This window comes from Mya arenaria, chromosome 2 (assembly GCF_026914265.1).
Source record: "Mya arenaria isolate MELC-2E11 chromosome 2, ASM2691426v1".
Classification (NCBI taxonomy): Eukaryota; Metazoa; Mollusca; class Bivalvia; order Myida; family Myidae; genus Mya; species Mya arenaria.
In genome coordinates, this window is record NC_069123.1 from 41,029,681 (window position 1) to 41,055,108 (window position 25,428).

Here is a 25,428-nt window from a genome sequence, read left to right on the forward strand (position 1 = left end):
CCTGCCGATTGATATATATATTTTCAAAGCTATTATTAAAATGTCCGTTTCATAAAGTGTGCTGACTTGTTCACAGAATGAACATTCATATACATTGGTACTTTAGGTTGATAAGAGTGTCAAGAACACCAAAAAATTAGCTCCTTAAATTCACCATTGGACTTCTTTTTCGTTGGTTTTGACAATGAACTGATGGAAAGGTCATAATGTTCTCACCTTTCTCATACATGGCAGTGTATTTGTCGTTTTATCTACATTGATAAGATATCTATGACCCTTAAGCTGTCTATTTAGGTTTGCTGAAGACTTACAAAATCAATGGCTGTTATCTATAACCACTCAATACAGAGTCAACAAATATAAGTGGATGTATGTATTGGCACACAACTTCATGGATGTAACCATTCGATAGTATGCCGCAATGACTGAATTGTACCTTTAAAAAATGTACATCAATAACAGTAATACGAAGTATGTGCAACTTTGTGCAAGGTTTCAAGTGTAGTAATACCTGCAATTAATTACATGTAATACTCTATTAAGAGACTGACAATCACCCCATTCCATCCCACCCATATAGTATTGACGTTCTCAAAATAGTAGGGAATTGAGTAATCAATAACTAAGAATGGAGGGTAGTTAACCCTGTATCAAGTGTAGTGTTCAACTGTAAAATTCTTGGCTTGTTTTATTAAAGCAACTAAGATTCAACTTCTACCCCTTTAAACTTCAATTTAAATCTTGTATAGAAGTTAACATCCAAGTTTTGGAATGCGTAGTTGTATTTTTTACCATCTGAGATAAACCGGTTTTATTTCAATCAGAATTGCTTTATAAATACAACCACAGATATCTTTGCAATTTCAAAACACACAGGGTCAAGATTTAGCACAATGGGCAAGTCAAATGAAAGCGTTCTGCTTCAGAAATTCCTCAAAAACGTATACCTATTCAATCAATACTTTATTTTCACTTAGATGGTAGGGTTCAAAAGCTAGCACAACATTGCTAAAGTAGATATAAATACTGTCACATGTAAAGTTCTCCACAGTATATTATTGGTAAACTTTCATTGAACGATTTTTAATGAATGCTCGGTACTTGCTTTTTCCTTGTATTCTTATCAAATAAACATAACACAATAAAAACATAACAAACAACATAGAGAATAGGAAATTTTAATACAGATCAACTTTAATTTACAAAACACAATTGATTAACGTAACGAAAATAAAACCAGATTTCATTCTGCATAAATTAAAATTTTAACTTGGCAACATCATAGTATATATCAACAAGATGGGGGTCCTTACTTCATTAAAAAAGTTGGAGTTGAACTAAAAGGTATCTCCTTTTAGCGACAGATATTAATTACAATGTCTAATTTATATAAAGTGTCAAACACAGGAGATATTCCTTTTCTGAGCAGTAATGCCATTGTGAATTTTACAAATGGTTTTATTTTTATATTGTTATCACAGTTATTTTAGGCACATGAAAAAGACGTAAAGGGACGTTTTTCTGTTAAGAAAGGAATCAAGTATTTCTTGTAATAAAATTTAAAAAAAACTTTTTAAATTCCTTATTAGACTTGTTAAAAATGTGTTGTTTCACAACTAAATAAAACATAAATTATCTTTGCAGTGAAAAAATGTACATATAAAATGTTTTAAAAACAAATAATAAGTTACAGAATTGCTTGCTTGATATCAGTTTCTTGTAAAGGACTGCTTATGTATGTATATAGGATACAATGATGTACAATACAAAGATGATAAAGACATTGATAATTGATCAGCCATAGCAAATTTTGAATATAGGTTTTTATATATTCACACACCCTATCATAAGAGTAGATCTAATGTAATGGAAGAAGAAAACTGATTCTGATGAAACAAATAACAGACTTCTTTAATGCACCTTTATAGCATGACTTTCGCCCAAGATCTCATTGGCTTACGGTAGTTATGTGGAGCAGGAACAAGACACAACCAACCTTATAAACATGATGTGACATTAACAACATCAATTAAAATAAGACAATATGTGTGGAGATAAAATCAAAAAACCCAATGCAGTTCTAATAAAAACATGTTACAATATTAAAAAGAGTGATAAAAAAATAAATGTTGGTGAACATAAAAAGAAGTCCATTATACAATTGATTAAAGAACGAAAAAATGACATGGTTTTCTCTGTATGTAAAAATAATTGTAGTAAAAAACAACATAAAAATCACAAATGATAATAAAACCATAAAGTCAGTAAAAATTGTAGGAATGATTTGGTCTCTTGGCTGCTAGGCTGTTACGGCTGATGTGAGGGCTTGCCGTCTTGGGTGTGTGAACAGGGTGTGTCCCTTGTGGGCGGGGCTACATGCGGTTGTAGCGGCCGACCTGCTGGTTGCAGTTGGGGCACTGGTGCACCACGTCCTTGCACGCATCCATACAGAAGGGGATCAGGCAGCAGCCTATCCAGCAGCTGTAACAGACAACACAAAACATGCAATCAAGCGTATTTATACACACACACGCACACACACACTGGGAAAATGTTATATAATTTGGTTAACAACAATCAAACAGAAGGCCCAAATAATACAAAAAAATACTATAGTTAAATCTCAACCTGATTTTCAACTCATTTAACCACATTTTATAAAAAAATTGTTCCAAATTATATATCATTTTACACTTTTTAAATTCTTTCCTCATATATGTTCATTGAAAACTATGGTCCATATTCTCAAAAATAACATACCAACAAAAAAATATTTCAGTTCAACTCAAGATCATTTTTGAGAAATTAAGCAAACACATGTTTTGCTCTAGAATAAGTCTCCTTAGAAATATTGAAAAGATTTTTTTCAACAAATTCAATGACAAAATATGTTTTTAAAGAAAATAAAAACATACAAGATTTTGAACCTTATCATGCTTTTATTTGTTGAATTGAGTTGAGATTGCGATTTGACATAAGTATTTTTTTAATACTGCCAGTGCCAATGGATGCCATGTACATGTACACTGCATCATTATTTGCCCAGGCCTAATAAGTTATTCTGTAACCATTTCCCATTGGGATGTTCACACTCTTTAGTATACAGTAAAGTGAGTAAAATTAATGTTTTATATATCATAAAACTAGTATTAATTGTAAAATGAATTTATCCTTGGTAAAATACAGTATCCTAATTCTGAACATTTAACCAAACAAGAGGGCCATGATGGCCCTGTATCGCTCACCTGTAGCTTTGCTAAATAAAGTGAACATTCTGACCTATTATCATAAAGATCCAATGAAAAGTATGGCCCCTAGAGGCCACTCTTTTATTTGTCCAGTTATTATTAGGTCAAATAAACACTATATATCTACTGTCTACAGTTATTATTTGGTCAAATATACACTTTACTGTCAATGCAGTTTTAACTTGGTCCAATACACACAATATAATCTAAAGTTCACTTCTTAAAATAATAGTCACTGGAATTATTCTATATCAGAAATCTTGTTTATACTACAAAAAAAAGAAATGTTCATTAGTTGCACCGAACACAGTTACTTTTATTAGTTTTAAAGGCATAGTTGAACATTTTATTGTAGAGCATCATAATGATGCTACACACTAAATGTCAAATGCCTACCAATTTCACAAAAAATATATTGAAGTTTTCACACAATGAATAGTTACAGAGGATCCTTTTGACCAAGTTGCATTAAGATTACGCTAAAATTGTGACCTCTATTGTGTTCACATGGTTTTTCTACTAATTGACCTAGTGACCTAGTTTTTGACCCGGGTTGACCCAATATCGAACCTGACCTAGCATATGTTAAGATGATCATTCTGTCCAAGTTTCATTAAGATTAGGCTAAAATTGTGATCTCTATTGTGTTCACAAGGTTTTTTTACTAATTGACCTAGTGACCTAGTTATTGACCGCGGATGGACCAATGTCGAACTTGACCTAGATGTTATAGAAATGATCATTCTGACCAAGTTGCATTAAGATTAGGCTAAAATTGTGACCTCTATTGTGTTCATAAGGTTTTTCTAATATCTGACCTAGTGACCTAGTTATTGACCGCGGATGACCCAATATCGAACATGACCCAGATTTTATAGAGATGATCATTCTGACCAAGTTGCATTAACATTAGGCTAAAATTGTGACCTCTATTGTGTTCACAAGGTTTTTCTACTAATTGACCTAGTGACCTAGTTATTGACAGTAATTGGCCCTATATCGAACTTGACCTAGATTTCATAGAGATGATCATTCTGACCAAGTAACATTAAGATTAGGCTTAAGTTGTGACCTCTGTTGTGTTCACAAGGTTTTTCTACTAATTGACCTAGTGACCTAGTTATTGACCGCGAATGACCCAATATCGAACTTGACCTATATTGTTCTAGAGATGATCATTCTGACCAAGTTGAATTGAGATAAGCCTAAAATTCTGACCTCTTTTGTGTTCACAAGGTTTTTCTACTAATTTACCTAGTGACCTAGTTTTTGACCTGGGTTGACCCAATATGGAACTTGACCTAGCTTATGTTAAGATGATCATTCTGACCAAGTTTCATTAAGATTAGGCTAAAATTGTGACCTCTATTGTGTTCACAAGGTTTTTTTACTATCTGACCTAGTGACCTAGTTATTGACCGCGGATGACCCAATGTGGAACTTGACCTAGATTTTATAAAGATGATCAGTCTGACCAAGTTTCATAAAGATTAGGCTAAAATTGTGACCTCTATTGTGTTCATAAGGTTTTTCTAATATCTGACCTAGTGACCTAGTTATTGACTGCGGATGACCCAATATCGAACATGACCCAGATTTTATAGAGATGATCATTCTGACCAAGTTGCATTAACATTAGGCTAAAATTGTGACCTCTATTGTGTTCACAAGGTTTTTCTACTAATTGACCTAGTGACCTAGTTATTGACGGTAAATGACCCAATATCGAACTTGACCTAGATTTTATAGAGATGATCATTCTGACCAAGTTACATTTAGATTAGGCTTAAGTTGTGACCTCTATTGTGTTCACAAGGTTTTTATACTAATTGACCTAGTGACCTAGTTATTGACCGCGAATGACCCAATATCGAACTTGACCTATATTTTTCTAGAGATGATCATTCTGACCAAGTTGAATTGAGTTAAGCCTAAAATTGTGACCTCTATTGTGTTCACAAGGTTTTTCTACTAATTGACCTAGTGACCTAGTTTTTGACCTGGGTTGACCCAATATGGAACTTGACCTAGCTTATGTTAAGATGATCATTCTGACCAAGTTTCATTAAGATAAGGCTAAAATTGTGACCTCTATTTTGTTCACAAGGTTTTTCTAATAATTGACCTAGTGACCTAGTTATTGACTGCGTATGACCCAATATCGAACTTGACCTAGATTTTATAGAGATGATCATTCTGACCAAGTTGCATTAAGATTAGCCTAAAATTGTGACCTCTATTGTGTTCACCAAGGTTTTTGTACTAATTGACCTAGTGACCTAGTTATTGACCGCAGATGACCCAATATCGAACTTGACCTAGATTTTATAGAGATGATCATTCTGACCAAGTTGCATTGAGATTAGGCTAAAATTGTGACCTCTATTGTGTTCTTAAGGTTTTTGTACTAATTGACCTAGTGACCTAGTTATTGACCGTAAATGACCCAAAATCAAACTTGACCTAAATTTTATAGAGATGATCATTCTGACCAAGTTGCATTGAGATTAGGCTAAAATTGTGACCTCTAATGTGTTCACAAGGTATTTCTACTAATTGACCTACTGACCTAGTTTTTGACCCCAGATGACCCAATATCGAACTTGACCTAGATTTCATAGAGATGATCAGTCTGACCAAGTTTCATAAAGATTAGGCTAAAATTGTGACCTCTATTGTGTTCATAAGGTTTTTCTAATATCTGACCTAGTGACCTAGTTATTGACTGCGGATGACCCAATATCGAACATGACCCAGATTTTATAGAGATGATCATTCTGACCAAGTTGCATTAACATTAGGCTAAAATTGTGACCTCTATTGTGTTCACAAGGTTTTTCTACTAATTGACCTATTGACCTAGTTATTGACGGTAAATGACCCAATATCGAACTTGACCTAGATTTTATAGAGATGATCATTCTGACCAAGTTACATTTAGATTAGGCTTAAGTTGTGACCTCTATTGTGTTCACAAGGTTTTTGTACTAATTGACCTAGTGACCTAGTTATTGACCGTGAATGACCCAATATCAAACTTGACCTAAATTTTATAGAGATGATCATTCTGACCAAGTTGCATTGAGATTAGGCTAAAATTGTGACCTCTAATGTGTTCACAAGGTATTTCTACTAATTGACCTACTGACCTAGTTTTTGACCCCAGATGACCCAATATCGAACTTGACCTAGATTTCATAGAGATGATCAGTCTGACCAAGTTTCATAAAGATTAGGTCAAAATTGTGACCTCTGTTTTGTTCACAAGGTTTTTCTAATAATTGACCTAGTGACCTAGTTATTGACTGCGGATGACCCAATATCGAACTTGACCTAGATTTTATAGAGATGATTATTCTGACCAACTTGCATTGAGATTAGGCTAAAATTGTGACCTCTATTGTGTTCACAAGGTTTTTGTACTAATTGACCTAGTGACCTAGTTGTTGACCGCGGATGACCCAATATCGAACTTGACCTACATTTTATAGAGATGATCATTCTGACCAAGTTGCATTGAGATTAGGCTAAAATTGTGACCTCTATTGTGTTCACAAGGTTTTTCAACTAATTGACCTAGTGACCTAATTATTGACCGCGGATGACCCAATATCGAACTTGACCTAGATTTTATAGAGATGATCAGTCTGACCAAGTTTCATAAAGATTAGGTCAAAATTGTGACCTCTATTGTGTTCACAAGCAATTGTGAACGGACGGACGGACGGACGGACGGACGGACGGACGGACGGACGGACGGACGGAGAGTGATCACAAAAGCTCACCTTGTCACTACGTGACAAGTGAGCTAAAAAATCAGAAACTATCTACATGTATATGAAAAAATAAATACATTGAAACAAAACTATTTTGTTAATTTTCATTTAAACTTATTCCTTTCAATTTTGTTTGCTTATTTTTGTTTACTGTACCAGTTATCTTTATTTCTTTCAATTCTTATACAAAAAATTGACACACAAAAAAAATTAGATAATGATGACTATATGACCTATTTGTTGAAAATCCATTTTCATTGATAAAGAATGTCTTTTGAAAGACATTATGCAAACATTTCATCCAGATAAAAGATATTGTATTATAGAAACTAAAGAATTTGAAATAATTGTGTGAAGATACTATTCAGCATTCATTAATCATGCAAAATAAAACATATGGTCATGCAAACTTGAAACAAACATAATCCAATAAAATTTGTAAATAGTGCATGTAAATAAAAAAGCAACTTTTCAAAGATTTTTTAGCGATGATATTCAAAGTGAAATGCAACCAGCCATTAAACCTAGTAGTTTATATAAATTTCGCAACAAGCCATTGAACCGAAGTTATTTATACAGACTGTCTATATTCATAAACCATTCAAAATTATGTTCAATTATTTAAGCATGAAGCTATACGTAAATATAATGTTGACTGTATTTGAATAACTCTTTCACTAATTTTCATGAAACATGACACTGATAGGAACCTTATACACCTGATCATTTGTCAGAGGTCCGTTGTAAGAGGTGGTTCAAGGTTATTTGAATTGTACAATTTTAATGTACTAAATTCCACTTTTGGTCAATAGAATGGTTTAATGAAAACTAGCGATGTGCTACTTGGTTTTTTACCAAAATGCCATGCCTTTATGATATAATATTAATAATCCTATTCCTAATGTATCTGAAGCAGAACACTAGCTGTTTGACTTACCCAACAATGGCGATCACGAAACAGGCGACCCATGTCAGGGTGCCGGTCTCGTAGAATGTGGATGTGACCACATCAGCCTGACAGAATTGACACTTGATGCGAACAGGGGACTCGCGGAAATGCTGCACAACCGTGTACGCAGGCTGGGACACGACTACAGTCGTTCCCTGCTGACCATACTGCTGCTGACCATATTGACCACCTAAGAATAACAAACTGAACATGTTAGCAACGGCCAAACACTGGAACAAGTGTGTCTGTGGGTGTGTGTAACAGGCTACAAGAATTCTATCTTCTGAAACTAAAATTATTATTGATGAGTTTAACTTAAACATAGTTAAAACATTATTATAAATTAATAATCATAATAATACATCAAAGTATAAATACTATATCAATATATACTGTAAGTATGTTAAATAACAATCTTGGAGATTGCCACAGTCATTTGGCTACATTATTAATTCTAATATTAAAAAACAAGAGGCCCAAAAGGGCCTATGCTCTACTGGCATGGCTTTTGTGGTCATATCAATCCAGAGCATGTATGTATGGGTAAAAGGCAACAGACATATAGTTTATGTTTTGTGTTTGGGTTACCTGAAAACGTAGCACGTTCAACATCTGAGCCCAGAAAGTATTGTAAGCAGATTAGTTGCATGAACTATTATGTGCCAAGTAAAAGTCATCTGACAAAAAAAAAGCTTTCAAAACTGTACTCTTAGTAAAAATTTCTGTAGTTTTAAAAGTTAAAAAAAGTTGGTCAAAAGGTCAAAGTCAAGGGCATCCTAGGACAACATTGATCAATTTGAACAAACATTCACAATCAATTGTGCTGAGATGGATGCATGAGCACACAAAAAGATTTTCAAACCTTTCCAGAATTATGTTTACCAAACCTGTGAACCCTGGGTGTGGCCAGTAATGACACCAGGTGCATAACTTAAACATTCACAACCAATTTTGTTAAGTGAATGCACAAACTACAAAACTTAAAGCTAAAAAATGGTATTTGGGCTTTCAACAAGAACAAGGCAGAGTTATTCACAAAATCAACTGCAGAAGCAAAAAGCAAATTGTCTCTCAAAATCCTAGACTTAAATGTCTCCCTTAACTCTAGACTTGAATTTACATGTACATGTAAACTTGGCTAAAAATAGAATTCGCTCATGCATACCTGGCTAAAAATAGAAAGCATTTCTTTAAAACTTTCACGGCCCATAATCTAGGCATTCATGGGCGGATCTGGCTGGTTTTCGAAAGGAATCGAGCTCTAATGGATATCTAGAGACTGTACAAGTTTCATTGAGATACAATCAAAACTGAAGACTGTATAGTGTTCACAACCAATTGTTTACAAAATAGCATTTTTTATACTATCAAGGGCCATAATCTAGGCATGCATGGGCGGATCTGGCAGGTTTTCGAAAGGAACCCAGCTCTAATGGATATCTTGATACTGTACAAGTTTCATCGAGATACAATTAAAACTGAAGACTGTATCGTGTTCACAGGCAATTGTTTACAGACGCACGGACGCACGAACGCACATACTACGTACACATTACCATCGCATAAGCTCTTCTGGCCTTTGGCCAGTAGAGCTAAAAACAAAAAAAACAGTTATACTGTCTGTCCAAGATAAATTTATAAAATTTTACAAACACTGATCATACCAAGCTTGAGAAATAAAGCAGCAATTTGAGGGGAATGTTATGAACTTGAGATAACAAGTTGTCAAGCGTTGGCAACTTACATTTTGTGACCTCATTATGAGCTCACCAATTATACCCACTTTATCTTGGGTGGAATGTAATATTATTTCAATAAGAAAACAACATACATGTATATATTTATAACATTTATCAATAAACCATAATCAATTGTAATAGCCACTCAGTTGAAAGTATCTGATAAATATAAAATAAAGAACATTATCAACATTCATTCGATTAACTTTTGAAGGTGTATTAATTGTTATATTTCCTACTTTTCTTGAGTAGAACAGAATACTATTTCATAAAGCATGGCCGGGCTAGTGGGGAGGAGCTTCAGGTTAAGTTGTGGTATGTTAATTCTATGAGAGGGTAAGTTTCAATACAAAAATAAAATTACAGCCTAAACAGATTTACTTATGGATTTAATTGAGTAATATGTCAGAAAATTAAAGCAATGCTGCTTGACCTTTATTAACCCTCGAACATTTTTCATCTTAATACTTTAAGACTGATTTATGAATTATGGATCATATCTTATCTCACACAGTAGGCTGTATGTATGGGTTCATTTAAAATTTAATATAGATGGCATGCATAGGCAGTTTGAAATGACAAACCAGGTAGCTGGTGTGAGTCAGTGGTAGAGCATCAACATCTTCATGGAAAATAAGCCATTTCTGTGTGAATACCTGTGCAAGACTGGTTTATATATGATCCTTAACTGATCTAGACTGAAATAGATATAGCCCGGAAAACACATTACTGGGTTTTCCCAGGTGCAAATAAAAGATAAATTTCTAGCTATTGAAATTCATGTAACGTACAGACCAATGACTCTATTGTTTCCGAAGTAGCCTACGTATATTAAAACGGTTGATTTTGTTTGTAACGATTAGCTTTGGAAAACCAGAATATTCATAATTCCAGGCTGAACCTATTTGAATACAATGTAGGTTATGCTAAAAATACAATAATTTTAATCCTTAGATTGATTAATGCTTGGAATAGATCAGTCATGCACTTGCAACTATCCTTATAATCCTCATTCCTCTTTTAATTACACAAAGACAATCATGAATAAGGTAAAACAGAATAGCAACAGTCCTTTTATTTAATATCAAATGACATTTTCTATGAAGGAAGTTGTACATTTAAAAAGTCAAATTCTGGAATATGGACTTGCATTTACCATGCTATATCAATTGATGGGCTTTAATGCTGGATTTAGGGGAAAATATTGTGAATATTTTAGACAAAGAAAGAGTAACAAAATGAAATAGGATCATACATGTACATGTTAACTGATTAAAAAGTATCGGAAATTCGTGGACCTGAATAAACATTTTTTAAAATCTGATTTTGGCACAAACCTGTAGTTTAAAATTACCGGTATATGAATCATAAAAAAATAAGGCAATGAATGATTAAATTGTTTCTATTAAATGAATAAACATAAATGTGCAGTAATGGAGCACTGTGTGTAAATAATTTAAAGGACAAATATATTAATATTTAATATTAACACATCTCCGAGTCAAGGTAACAGACCAAGACATAATTATGAGTGAACTGTCAAGCAGCACTGAACTAGATAATTGAACAATGGCACGTAATAGTAAGTAATTCTTTTCACTTTCAGACGGCCAAAACTAATTGTTTAGATAATAACTTACTTAGTGTTGGTGCAATTGTCTCTATACGAGCTAGCATGCTGCGGGAAAACGCAAAACAACCCACTTCACAAAACCAATTAATGACTTTAAGGAAATTAATGTTGATTGTTCTGGTCAGAGACTTTCTTAATTATCAAATTAGAATTGGAGAAGACATAGGAGTAAACACTTAACATTATCTTTTAGTTGAAATAACAATGTTAAAAAACAACCAAGAAAACAGAAAGTAAATAGTGAAATCATCCGATCAATTCTGCATTGTTGATTTTCAATAGGAGACATATGATCAGAATAAAAATGTTAATTTCCAATAATCAAATGTGTGCTACCTTATATGCAGTGCTTTCATAAGTTTACATTGACGTTTCAGATAATTTCAAAATTCATCAGAATGATTTCACTAAATGATAAAGTAACGAGGAACAAACTAGTCGTGCATTTAGTGAGTTATTATACCTGGATAACCTTGCTGTTGTTGGGGATAGGCTACAAAATAAAAATAAAAACAAACCGGCATCAACACTCTGCATCATATAAGTCAAAAAATAACTTTAAGTAACAGCAAACATGACATTTATGAAGTTATAGCTACTGCACGAGTTACCAGAGGTATCAAAATCATACACAACGAGTGAGAAGCATGAGTTGTGTATAATATTACTCACAAGTGTTGGGTATACTTATTGTAACTGTGTTTAAAAAGCTAGTATAGTTATATTGAAATAACTCTGTAATTTATCTGATGGGACTTATTAAATAAGCATGGTAAGGGGTTACCATTTAAGGATTGTTCGCATTTTTTCGTATGCAACAGGGCATGCTTGCGAATAACCAAGAAGAGATAGTGCACTTCATGGAATTTCCTTGCATGCCAAATGAGTTCATACAGCAGAAATGCAAGAAAAAATGTGTTCAATACGTATCTTTATATTTTAAAATATACCTAGTACTGTCACAGGAGTGACAAATACCCCCAAATGCCGCCTGGACACAGGAATGGCAAACCATTCCTTTGAAAAGAGGCCATAACTCCAAGGTTACTGCACACTGCATCTTCTTTTATCATGCATGTATTGTTTGTCCGGAAACCGTTTTTCTATTTTCGTAACAGTGCACAAAAACCTTTACTCCACTGGCCCCATTTTCAATCACAAGCATTGTCTTCACAGAGGCTGCCTATACAGCAAGTTTCATCACAATATCTCATGCCCAATTAAAGTTATGAAGCAGAAACCATTTTTCTATTTTTAGTAAAAGTGACTTGACCCACCAGCCCCAATATCGAACTTGACCTGTATCTTCTGATGTTACACCTGTGTACCAAAAAATGTTCAAATCTGTCATGCCTTTCATGAGTTATCGTCCGGAAACCATTTTTCTATTTTTAGTAACAGTGACCTTTACCCCACCAGCCCCAATATCGAACTTGATCTGTATCTTCTGATGTTACACCTGTGTACCAAAAATTGTTCAAATCCGTTTAGCCTTTCATGAGCTATCGTCCGGAAACCTTTTTCTTTTTTTAGCAACAGTGACCTTGACCCCACCTGCCCCAATATCGAACTTGACCTGTATCTTCTGATGTTACACCTGTTTACCAAAAAAATTTCAAATCTGTCAAGCCTTTCATGAGTTATCGTCCGGAAACCGTTTTTCTATTTTTAGTAACAGTGACCTTGACCTTGGCCCCACCAGCCCCAATATCAAACTTGACCTGTATATTCTGATGTTACATCTGTCTACCAAAAAATTTTCAAATCTGTCAAACCTTTCATGAGTTATCGTCCGGAAACCGTTTTTCTATTTTTAGTAACAGTGACCTTGACCTTGGCCCACCAGCCCCAATATCAAACTTGACCTGTATATTCTGATGTTACATCTGTGTACCAAATCATTTTCAAATCTGTCAAGCCTTTCATGCGTTATCGTCCGGAAACCATGAAAACCGACAGACCAACCGACCGACAAGACAGACCGACCGACAGACCGACAAGCTCACTCCTACATACCCCCTCAAACTTCGTTTGTGGGGGTATAATTATTCATTTCAATTAAAAATCAGCAGTATCTTCTACAATACAACATACATTGGTATAAAGGAATAGCTGTTATTTTTAGCATCATATATTATTGGTTAAGTGCCAGTGCACTAATAAAATCTGAGCACAATGTTTTAATAAACAATGACATCATAACTCTTTGCTTATCCACCTATTTGCCTACTTCTCTGTGTAGATAAAACTTGACATTCATATTGTTGAACATGAAGTCTTATTTTTACAAAGGACTAGGCAAAAGGAAATATTCTGATATGAGATCTTATGTTAATCTGAAAATACTCTTAAACATGTATGGTTAGTTTTAATTCAACAACTGCAAGAACAAAAACATGCTTAAATATTACTAGCAAAAATGCATGTTTTCATCGTTTTATCATTTGGAATAACTCGGTGCTTCTTATTCACCATTTTAGAAAGGGTGTCACAACCTTTCAGATGGGAAAGTTGTTCCGTTTTTACCAAATTGGAAATTCCTTTTTTCCAAGATTTTTTTTAGAGTAGAAAAACACTGGTGCTGCAAGAATGTCATGTGTGGTGAAATATCACAAATCATATTTCAATTTACAGACACTCAAACAAGTCATGGACACTTGAACTTGTAAAAATTGAATGGAATTACCATAACCAATGAAAACTACTTACTAATAATTTTGTTATGCTAATGTGTACTATTTTTATGTTATAAGAAAACAGACCTGTGAAAGATAATACACACAATTCCTATTTTGTACTGTCATAAAATACTTATACTGTACTACAATCGAAATTTCTCATTAAAGGGAACATGTATGCATTTATTTGAGGACCAATAAGAAGAGTTTCATTCAAATTTGTTAGAATTTATTTCATGTGGACCAATGAAAACTGAGTTTTATTAAAAAAATTGCCTGATCATATTCAACTTGGATGCTAATAACATTTTGTTAACCAAATTGACTAACAAAGCTATCATTTTCATAGTTTAAAAATTTGGTGAATGTCGAGCCTACAACAGAATTCCCTTTCAAACTAATAATCCAGTGTGTACCCAAATTACCTTTCAAGGACTACATATTTAACCACCAGTACAAATGGAATCATACTCTCAGTTTTCATTCGTCCACAAATAATTGCATTCAACAAACATGATGATGTATATTTTTAACATTTGTCATAAAAATAGAAGGCCTTGTTTGGGCTATGACCTTTCTTTGGGCACTTTTTTTTGTAGAATTTGAAAAATACACTATTACATACACACATGCTCAATAAAGTAAAACCTTTTGCTGAAAAAATTCTTTGTATGGTGCATAAAAGCGCTTTTTTAATTGCTAAAGTAAAGAATTTGAAAATGCAATAACTAATCAATTCACTGTAGAAAGAAGAACTAATACACTGTATTAAATACATACATATTACACAACAATGTGATCAAACAGGCCACATATAGGATGACTCGTATAATATACTTTGTAATGAAATGAAGAAAAGCCTTTGTAACATGCTTTGGTTAAAAAAGCTTTACTGTTATGCTTAATTGACTTGATATTATTAAATCCTGCATGTACTGAGCGGAGACACTGATAATCAAAACAATTAAAGCAATTAAAAGATGCACAACTTTTTGGGGGTAGCTTTGATTATGAAGTCAAGTCACTGTTTCAGTTTGTATTAATATTTAACAAGGACCATGGTCATGCACACTCCACAGAAACATAAACAAGGCCATCTCACCTGGTTGTCCATACGGAGGTGCACTATAGCCTTATAAATGAGAAAAATAACCAAACCAAATCATATATCAATAGAACGGCATAAAATTTGTTCACCTTCAAAACCAAATTTAAGGAAAAGTTATGACAATGAAATACATGCAGATAAAATAATTTGCAAGCACAGTGATTACTTGATGTATGACATTTTGCAAGTTATACTAAGAGGAGACTGTTAGGTTTTTGTTTTAAGAAACTATATTCAATTATGGGTAAATACAACTCATACTTTCATGTGCATACATGTACTTGCAACTTCTTGAATTGTATTTCTACGACAAGTAAAGTCCTTGTGATCATCAGATGTGTTTTCCCTTTACAAACCACTTTGTAATCGGTCAATTTTCTATGATAATAATGAAACCACTGTATGCAAATTTGACAACAGAACTGATATCTTTCAAGGAGCTTGCTCTTACAAAGCAATTTTATTGAATATATGTAAAGCAGTAATATATAAATAATTCAAAAACCAAACTGGGCTACCGACCTGCTGGACCCTGCTGCTGAGGATAGGCAGGGTCTTAAAATAAAGAACATATAGATCTACATTACTAAATCTCCAACATCATAGCTACAACAATATTTAATTAACATATACATTATTAAGCTCTAATCTCTGGTTAAAGGACACAGCAAATAATTCAGTCAGCATGATTATCATTGCAATGTCAGTTTGTTCTGCATCAACTACCAATTTAACCAGACACCGTGGGTATGTATTTTAGCATGCAGACAACAAGGTGAAGATGTACTAGTACAACTATCATGATTATGATTTTCAAAACATGGTAAAGCATAAAACGCTTTCACTAATTTTGGTCACTAGCTTCGGTATTGATGAGTCAATTATAGGCTAGAACTTCAAAACTTATTAAAGTAGTGCTTTAAAAATGTTTTAACAAATAAATGATAAATGGTTGAAATTTTGGCTTACTTGGTGGTGGTGGCATTCCTTTCTCATTTCCAGGATATGGAGGAGGGGCTGCCATCTTGTCTGCAACAAAATACATCCTTTTAAAACACATAAAAAACATTTTTACATCTAACTTTTAGAATGCAATGCCAAGAAAGGGGTATTGTCTTTTGGACTCAATCAAAAAGTTCAACACACTGTAGGTTTCTGTGATCCTGTCTCGTTTATTACTGTACTTCTTTTAAACGCATGCACTACCAGTAGGCTAGCTACAGACTGCATTTATGCAAATGCAATCATTAATCAGTGCTTGAAATTAGTGCAAGCCTGTAAGCTCTGCACTGGTGAAATGCCTTACAGGCTTGCTCAAATTCTGGATTTTATATTATAAAATATAGCAAAGTCTTTTCAACAATTTGAAGCCAAGCAATAACAAGAATTCGGGCCTGTTAATACAAGTCTAATATCGAAGAGCACTTGGCCATGGCTGAGATTTTAACCATTGTACTTATGAGGACTATCACGAAGCTTTTCAGAGGTGGCAGAGTTATTATGATAAGGATGGAGTTGTTAAGCTTGGCATAATTGTTGTCTGTGTCAGTCAAATTTTGTTTTATTGGAAAGGTAAATCATGTGTTTAATGCATTTTAATCCTGTTTCGTGCAAAAAAGCTTTTCACTTACGCGGTAAAATAGGAATAGAAATCATTATTATCCATTTCAAATATAAAATACTTCACTAAATACAATTTCAATATTTTTCAAATTACCCTGGTTTTTGAACAAACCCGTTTAGACGTTAGGGCAGTGGTCGAAATTAGCACAAGCCCTGCACTGGTAAAATGTCTTTCGGGCTTGCTCAAATTTTGAATTTTATATAGCAGGGCTTGTTAAAAAATTTGATGCCAAGTAATAGTATAAGCATTCGGGCTTGTTCATCCAAAAGTCTAATTTCGATGACTGTAAGGGATTGAAAGAATCCAGTATAACACGTCTATTATTTAAGACTACCATCACTCCTTACTTCGTTGCGCTTCTGATGTTGGGCAACTCGAGAACTTTAAATCTACACACATACTATGTTTATATATTAAGCATCCATTTTTATTAAAATATTGATAATGTTTATGTTGATCAAATGTCAATACATCAATATATAGGTGTGTCGCAACAATTACAATATTGCGACGTTTGGCAGTCCGAGTTTTTGTAAGAAGAAGTTTTTTAGTAAATGATCATACAATTTTAATCACTAATATACCTGTTTTTCTGTTGATTCTCCAAAGAAATACACCTTTTGATATAATATTTTGCAATATTTACTACACTTCCTGTTGTAACTACGCATGCGCAAAAGTTTCGTGTGCAAAATGTTTAATCGTACCCAATTGCTCCGCTGCGCCCAGATTCGTTCCTGAAGTAGAATTTTGGGGAGGCTGTTTCCAAGCCGGATATCGGTGAATGGGAAGTTTTACACACTGTGTCCTTGCAAATGGGACAAGGCAGGCGAGTGCATGGCCTCAAAAAGAGCTGATAGGTGTTGAATATGCGTTTAACCAGGTTGTAAACCGGTGCGGGGTGATACAGGAATCCAGTGGATTTCACGTGAAATCCACTCAAAACGTGAAATCCACTCAGAACTCAGTCATTTTAATTAATAATTTAATTGTTTTATAAACATATTAGAAAGTGCCTCATGAAGGGTTTATATTTCAAATTTTATTGAAATTGGTCAAAAAACAAAGAAGTTAGAGCAATTTTTCATTTTTTTCCAAAAATAGATCGGAAATCGAGGTGAAATCCAGATTCCGATAAGTGAAATCCACTCATAACTCATTAATTTTAATTAATATTTTTCTGTTTTTGTATATTTATTAGAAAGTGCCTCATCAAGGGTTTATATTTCAAATTTTATTGAAATTGGTCAAAAAATAAAGAAGTGAGAGCAATTTTTTCATTTTTTTCCAAAAATAGATCGGAAATCGAGGTGAAATCCAGTTTTCGAGAAGTGAAATCCACTCATAACTCATTAATTTTAATAAATAATTTTCTGTTTTTGTATATTTATTAGAAAGTGCCTCATAAAGGGTTTATATTTCAAATTTTATTGAAATTGGTCAAAAAGGAAGAAGTAAGAGCAATTTTTCGAAAATAGATCGGAAATCGAGGTGAAATCCAGTTTTCGAGAAGTGAAATCCACTCTTTACTCAGTTTTATTAATTAGTAATTTTTATTTTTTGTATACATTTTGGAAAGTGCCTAATGAAGGGTTTATATTTCAAATTTTATTGAAATATATCAAGAAATGAAGAAGTTAGAGCAATTCTTCGGAAATCGAAGTGAAATCCACATTTTGACAAGTGAAATCCACTTTTTCAGACGTGAAATCCACTCATAACTCATTTATTTTTTAACAAATTAATTTTTCTGTAGAACAAATAATTGAAAGGGCTTCATAATGGGTTTATATTTCAAATTTTATCCAAATTGATCCAAAAATAAGAAAGTTGTAGACCTATTTTGAAAAAAGATCGGAAATCGAAGTGAAATCCACATTTTGACAAGTGAAATCCACTTTTTCAGACGTGAAATCCACTCATAACTCATTTATTGTTAACAAATTATTTTTTTGTTGAACAAATAATTGAAAAGGCTACATAATGGGTTTATATTTCAAATTTTATTCAAATTGATCCAAAAATAAGAAAGTTGAAGTTATATTGTGAGGGCGTTTTGTTGTGTATGCATAATTGTTTAATTTCTTTCATGATAAACACAATATCCATACACATCCAGGCCATACCACGTGGAGGCGCCCTCAATCATGGCCCTTTTTTACTTTCGAATTTTGAAAATATTAAAAATTTAATAAATAATCCGAAAATTGTTTTGTATTATTTGTTTATGCCAGACATTTATTTATGGTTATTTATACATGTACATTGGTTGAAAATTAAAAAAAAGAAACAAACAAATACAACAGAACAAAGTTACACCAAGTGAAATCATATGTTTAACTTGGTTTACAATAATGAGAGATAATAAAAAGGTATAGTTAAAGAAAATAATTACACAAAATAAACAATAGCAAAATATGAAAAAATATACACAGGTAAACAGAAAGGGGAAACTTCAAAGACAAATTTCTAAGCAAAAAATGTTTCAACGCACAGAGAAAACGCATCAATAATCTTGTTCGAAAAAGTGTACAATGCATTGAAATGAAGGACATAAGATTTCATAAGGACTATCACAGTGACATGGTGCACTACAAAAACAAAGGACACATTAAATACTTTCACGCCATCAGGAAACATATTACGTAATTTCACAGATTAATACGAGCTAAAAGCAATTATTGTGATGTTAGTTATAAATATGCTTATTGTTGTAGTAATAGTAGTTCGCAAATGTGCTTATAAAAACACGTAGTTATTAATTTATTGTTGTTATATAGTTGTTATTTATGTTTTCAAATGTGCTTCATTCATTCATTTAAAGATGTAGTAATATCTATTCATGATTGTTAATGTACTTTTAAACTTATTATGAAATATATTTTTTAAATGAATAAATATTGCATTAACTCATATAAAACGTCTCCGTTTTCAATAATAAGCATATTATAAAATATGCTAAGTATATATTACACTTACCGATTCAGTGCTACTGTGTAGTTGTACTCATCCCCGACACAAGCACACTTTATACACGCAAACTTGAGATGACGTTGGTCCCAAGACTTAAGCTCAAGCTTGCCCATTTGACAACATGTACGATGGCACCACAACTTACAATTATCACAATAAATTGAGTCAAGTGCACATGCCTCAAGGCATACACTACACGGAATGGTTCCCATTTTATGAACAAATACTTTACACTTTTCTTTCCCAAATACTGGATTTCACTTGTCAAAATGTGGATTTCATTTCGCTTTCAGATCTATTTTCAATATATTTATCTAACTTCTTCATTTTTTGACCAATTCCATTTAAATTTAAATATAAACCGATGATAATGCATTTTCAATTATTTGTTCAACAAAAAAAAGTTATGAGTGGATTTCACGTCTGGAAAAGTGGATTTCACTTGTCAAAATGTGGATTTCACTTCGATTTCCGAAAAATTGCTCTTACTTCTTCATTTCTTGATATATTTCAATAAAATTTGAAATATAAACCCTTCATTAGGCACTTTCCAAAATGTATACAAAAAATAAAAATTACTAATTAATAAAACTGAGTTAAGAGTGGATTTCACTTCTCGAAAACTGGATTTCACCTCGATTTCCGATCTATTTTCGAAAAATTGCTCTGACTTCTTCCTTTTTTGACCAATTTCAATAAAATTTGAAATATAAACCCTTTATGAGGCACTTTCTAATAAATATACAAAAACAGAAAATTATTTATTAAAATTAATGAGAAATGAGTGGATTTCACTTCTCGAAAACTGGATTTCACCTCGATTTCCGATCTATTTTCGAAAAATTGCTCTAACTTCTTTATTATTTGACCAATTTCAATAAAATTTGAAATATGAACCTTTTATGAGGCACTTTCTAATAAATATACAAAAACAGAAAATTATTTATTAAAATTAATGAGTTATGAGTGGATTCACTTATCGGAATCTGGATTTCACCTCGATTTCCGATCTATTTTTGGAAAAAAAATGAAAAATTGCTCTAACTTCTTTATTTTTTGACCAATTTCAATAAAATTTGAAATATAAACCCTTCATGAGGCACTTTCTAATATGTATATAAAAAAAATAAATTATTAATTAAAATGACTGAGTTCTGAGTGGATTTCACGTTTTGAGTGGATTTCACGTGAAATCCACTGGATTCCTGTATCACCCCGCACCCGTTGTAAACTGTAACGTATTACATGGTTGATGTATTTTTCTTGTCATGTCTTCATTATTTTTATAATTAATATTATATCATGGAAATGTGTGCGTTACCCGTTTTTTAAATGAATGGATATTTACCGATCATTCAGCAGGATGTCTATAATTATATGTCCACGATTGTAAAATAATGGACGAGAAGTTTTATTATATCAAGTAAAACCGTCACATATCTGTCGGGGAAGAAAGCTTAAAAATGGTGACGCTTATGTTTTCTTTTACGATTTATTCTTTTCTCCGACTTTCAAATAAATATCTAACAAAACTTCAAGTTTATAGAAATAAGTACTTTGATATAAAAGCATACGTTTGAAAATAATGTTTTTAGCGAACATTTGTTGCATTTCCGATAACGTTTGAAAAGCTGATAACGTAAGAACTGTTCTTGGGACATTAATTTATAATTGTTTAAGATTATTAACGCTCTCCGTTGGCGTCTTTAATAAATGCTATTATCATAATAAGATATCGTAGAGCTATCTTTGGGCTAGTTTGTATCTTAATGCAATTTGATTGGTCTACAGTTATTTTCGGATAAATATCGACCAATCAATAACCATTTCGGCTAACTTAACCAATCTAACGAAATGACCAAGTTCATACAATTGGCTACTGACCTATTGACGTTGGCGTATTCCATGAGATCGAAGCCTCGCCAGTGTGAAATAGTAGATTCTTCCTTGGACATTGATGAATGTCTAAGTAGGAAGCAGTGGGTGTTGTTTGCTTTCTTAGCGACAGTGTTGATATGGTGGTTCCATTATTTTGCTATATTAACTTCTCGAATGGCATGCCAATGGATGCTGCAAGGTAATATGATTGACCTTCGGTTATTTGTGATATGCATTACCTGGCATATCTGAGGATGAAACTCCATAAGCCAGTCATTCTCCAACCTTTGAAAGTCGTCAGTTTTTTTTACTTCATACCTGATGTGGCGATATTACACACAGTCATCGACAATGAGTCTTGCTATTGATTCAGAGTGAATGTTGTTGGACAGAGCGAGACACTTTGTTAAGATGACGGACAGGACATCATTGGGTCTACAAATCCGTTCGACGGATAACAAGAATTAATGAAGAAACGATAGTATCGCCGTGGTCTTGCACCAGGTAAAACTGGGACAATTACCGGAATATAAAACGGCATGTCTAACATCATGTAGAGTAGCTCACAGGTGTTCCGGGGCAATATTAGATCACAAAGAACGAACACTCTAGGTGATTATCTCTAATGAAAGAGGGTGTAACATTTTGCGATGCAGGACAGAAACAGGACATCCTCAAGGACCAGTGTTCCCCTGTGTTCAATAGTAAAGATCAGGCACATTGCCAGTTTCTCACGCAAAGTTCCACTGCTTCCAGGAAGCCAATCATGTCCACAGTCCTACTTACGGATACAGGAACTCATTAAGAACCTTAAGCCTAACAAAGTCAGAGGCCCTGAGAAGATTTCCTTTAGTCTTCTAAAAATGGCCGCTGCCGATTTTCTCCGGGTCTTACGAAAGTTTTAAAGCTTTACATAGGCCGAGGACAAATCGCCACCGACCGGAAATCGGTTCTTGTCTCCCTAGTATTCAAGAAAGTTAATCGATCAACACCGTCCATGCAATTGCTGCCCGATATCATCAACTTCAATGTCCAGCAAAGTTTTCGAAAACATTGTCTTCATCAATGTTATTTAACATTTTGAATACATTAGCATATTAACAGACTACCAACATGGATCCCACCGTAGTCGATCTTGTGAAACCCAACTCATTGAAAGGTCTTGACCGATTTTATTTTTTTTAAAAACATCGTTTTTTGTAACAGTAGGCAGTCTCGATTTTAAAACTCATATTTATGGAAACAAAACGTGTTTGGCTATACTTTTTTTACGAAAATCAACAAAAAACGACGTTTGTTAAGATCAGATGTCAAAACGCAATAGATATCGCTGTCGCGGATTTTCATGTTTTCATTAAGAATCAACTGTGTTATACAACTTAAATGAATTATTATTAATGATTTGATTACCTTAATGTTTCTCCTAATTTATTAATATCCATATTAAACGAAATGCAAAACTGTTCAACACGCATTAAGGAAGATACAACTGATCATATTATTGCACACAATCAATCTTTAATTTGGCTCATTTTCAAAGATGCTTTTGTTTCAATAAGTTATATGTCATAAGTATGATTTTTCTAAATTTAAACTTAAGTCTTAACTGAGTTGTCTTTTTCCCTAAAAGTATGTCGAAACATAGGGCATGACAACAGTCCGCCTGTTTGATGACGACTTTGTCGTACCAATGTCCATTCGGGGTTATGTCTTACCAACGTCCTTTCGGGGTAATGAGGATGCAAGTCCGTTACAAGAACACCTTGACAACCTTGACAACATTCTAGATTGGGAACGCCATACTATCGATAGTCAGTATACCATCCATGACATAACTCTTTCTTCAGCAAGTTCAGCCAAGTACCTTGGATGTCCTGTTCAGACCACTCGTCGATAGATACAATCAACAACATCACCAAGAAGGCAAACACTACCATGCCCTTTATCAAAAGAAAAGAAATCGTCGTGTCCTCAAAAGTCTTAACGCACATACTAGTTGCCAAGATTATGTCCGTCTTATTAGCGTCATATTTGAGATAGAAATGGTCTAGCGAAGCCGAATGTCAGCTCGTTTTCTCAAGGAACAGTAGCGTCAGGGACATGTTGGTAGATCTAGATTGGAACCCCTTCTCTCTCCCCCCGTGCCGTAGAACGCACATACTAGTTGCCAAGATTATATCCGTCTTATTAGCGTCATATTTGTAAGATAGAAATGGTCTAGCGAAGCCGAATGTCAGCTCGTGTTCTCAAGGAACAGTAGCGTCAGGGACAAGTTGGTAGATCTAGATTGGAACCCCTTCTCTCTCCCCCCATTGCCGGTGTGAAAATGATTGACACAGCTTTATAAATCACCATCTCGTTATTTAACCTTCTTTCAAACTAGTACCTCATAGAAACTAAACAACCAGCAATTTATTAAGCTTTAAGCAAGAAAATCATCCTACCTATACAGCTCCAAGCATCCATTGTTTGCTGGAACCGGCTCACATCAGAGGTAGTCCGAGTAACAGTCCATCTCCGACGGGTTCAATTAGATTCTTTGGATGCATTGAACCTAACTTAAGCTAAGGCATTTTTGTCCATTTTATATGAAAACACAAAATCGTGTTCATCGGTTATAAAACTTTTTCGACTGCTATGTCCGCTTTGTATTTTGTTCACATCGGATACTGAGTGCATGATGATGATATCAGGATGGACAACAGGAAGGACACGTCTTTCATCTTTTATCAATCAAATATTGTTCAAAACTGGTTTAAATGTATCACATTCGTCAATACTACTTTATTGAGTGTTGACTGCAAACATGCCTCAGGGATACCGTTGAAACTTATCGGCTCATACATATCGGCCCTAATACGGACTCTTCGCGTTTTCCACTTCAGTTCTGACTGCATGGTGCTCACCCATATTGACAACATACCATTGATATATGTTTGAAACATCACTGCATGCTTTTCTTTTCAGGAGTGACCTATTCTGCTTTTTTTCCTTCTATTCATCTAGTTTCCTACTTTTTAATTTTGCCTCTTACTTTTTTTCTGCTTCTTGTAAAAATTTCGTATTATTACTCTTTAAAAAATAATGGTCAGTTTTCTCCTTATATTGTTATATTTGTTGACCTATTACCTCGCGAAGCAAAAACCGGTTTGTTAACTGTCAATCTGAGGAGAGGCAAGAGACCCGTTTCACGAAAAGATCTGAGTTGTAACTAGTTAATCTTTTACTTGTACAAACGGTTCAAATGAAAACAAATAGATTTACTTAACTTTATTTCTAATACTGGATAATTAAAACTAAGTTGTAGCAAAAAGGAAACAAATATGAGACTGTGATAATTTCAATTTAAGACGATGATCGAATGAAATCTTTATTGAAACGAGCTCCTACAGCGAGTTGGGTTCACATAGTACCAAATACATGCAACGTTATGTGAGAGTGCTCCTTATACCTTAACAACGACCTAGGGCTATTTCCAATGATCTCGAATCTGTATAAACGTCACAAATAGAAATGATTGTAGATTTTTATGTTTTTCGATGAAATATAAAGTTTAATCAGCGTAATAACAACAGTGAAAGCATCAATTTGATATTTTCACTGCAAATTAAGGAGAGAAAATACTACTTTTGAAATCAAGGGTAGTAACTTACCTTTGATTGAAACTCATCACATTTCAACCATTAAATGTTGCCCAGAATTATAATTTGATTATAATTAAAAAAGGGTTGCATGTATTTAAAATAATATATTTTTGGAAATAAACATAAGTTACCGTTTATTAGAAAAAAAATAATCCTGTTCTTTAAACAGTATCTTGAA

General features: G+C 33.6%; 1 protein-coding gene across 4 annotated transcripts; it reads right to left on the minus strand.

Annotated features, from left to right (window-relative positions):
- Nucleotides 1-1,164: 1,164 nt before the first annotated feature.
- Nucleotides 1,165-17,485, minus strand: LOC128225230 (LITAF domain-containing protein-like). 4 transcript variants are annotated; one of them, XM_052935322.1, is made up of 7 exons: nt 17,340-17,485; nt 16,101-16,160; nt 15,654-15,686; nt 15,126-15,155; nt 11,809-11,838; nt 7,962-8,163; nt 1,165-2,481 (listed from the first exon to the last, which is right to left on the minus strand). In XM_052935322.1, the coding sequence occupies exons 2-7, from the start codon at nt 16,153-16,155 to the stop codon at nt 2,373-2,375; spliced, it is 459 nt and encodes a 152-aa protein (XP_052791282.1). In that variant the 5' UTR covers nt 16,156-16,160; nt 17,340-17,485; the 3' UTR covers nt 1,165-2,372. The 4 variants fall into 4 exon arrangements, with proteins under 4 accessions (XP_052791282.1, XP_052791284.1, XP_052791283.1 ...); XM_052935324.1 differs by lacking the exon at nt 11,809-11,838; XM_052935323.1 differs by lacking the exon at nt 15,126-15,155 and having other exon boundaries at nt 17,340-17,484.
- Between the last annotated feature and the right edge of the window lie 7,943 nt (nt 17,486-25,428).

Excerpts from the sequence above, each read along its gene's own strand:
- LOC128225230 (XM_052935322.1), bottom strand. The coding sequence starts at position 16,155 with ATGGCAGCCCCTCCTCCATATCCTGGAAATGAGAAAGGAATGCCACCA. Across the intron at positions 15,687-16,100 it reads AGGAATGCCACCACCACCAA|ACCCTGCCTATCCTCAGCAG; the intron begins GTAAGCCAAAAT and ends CTTTATTTTAAG. Across the intron at positions 2,482-7,961 it reads TTCGTGATCGCCATTGTTGG|CTGCTGGATAGGCTGCTGCC; the intron begins GTAAGTCAAACA and ends TGTCTGTTACAG.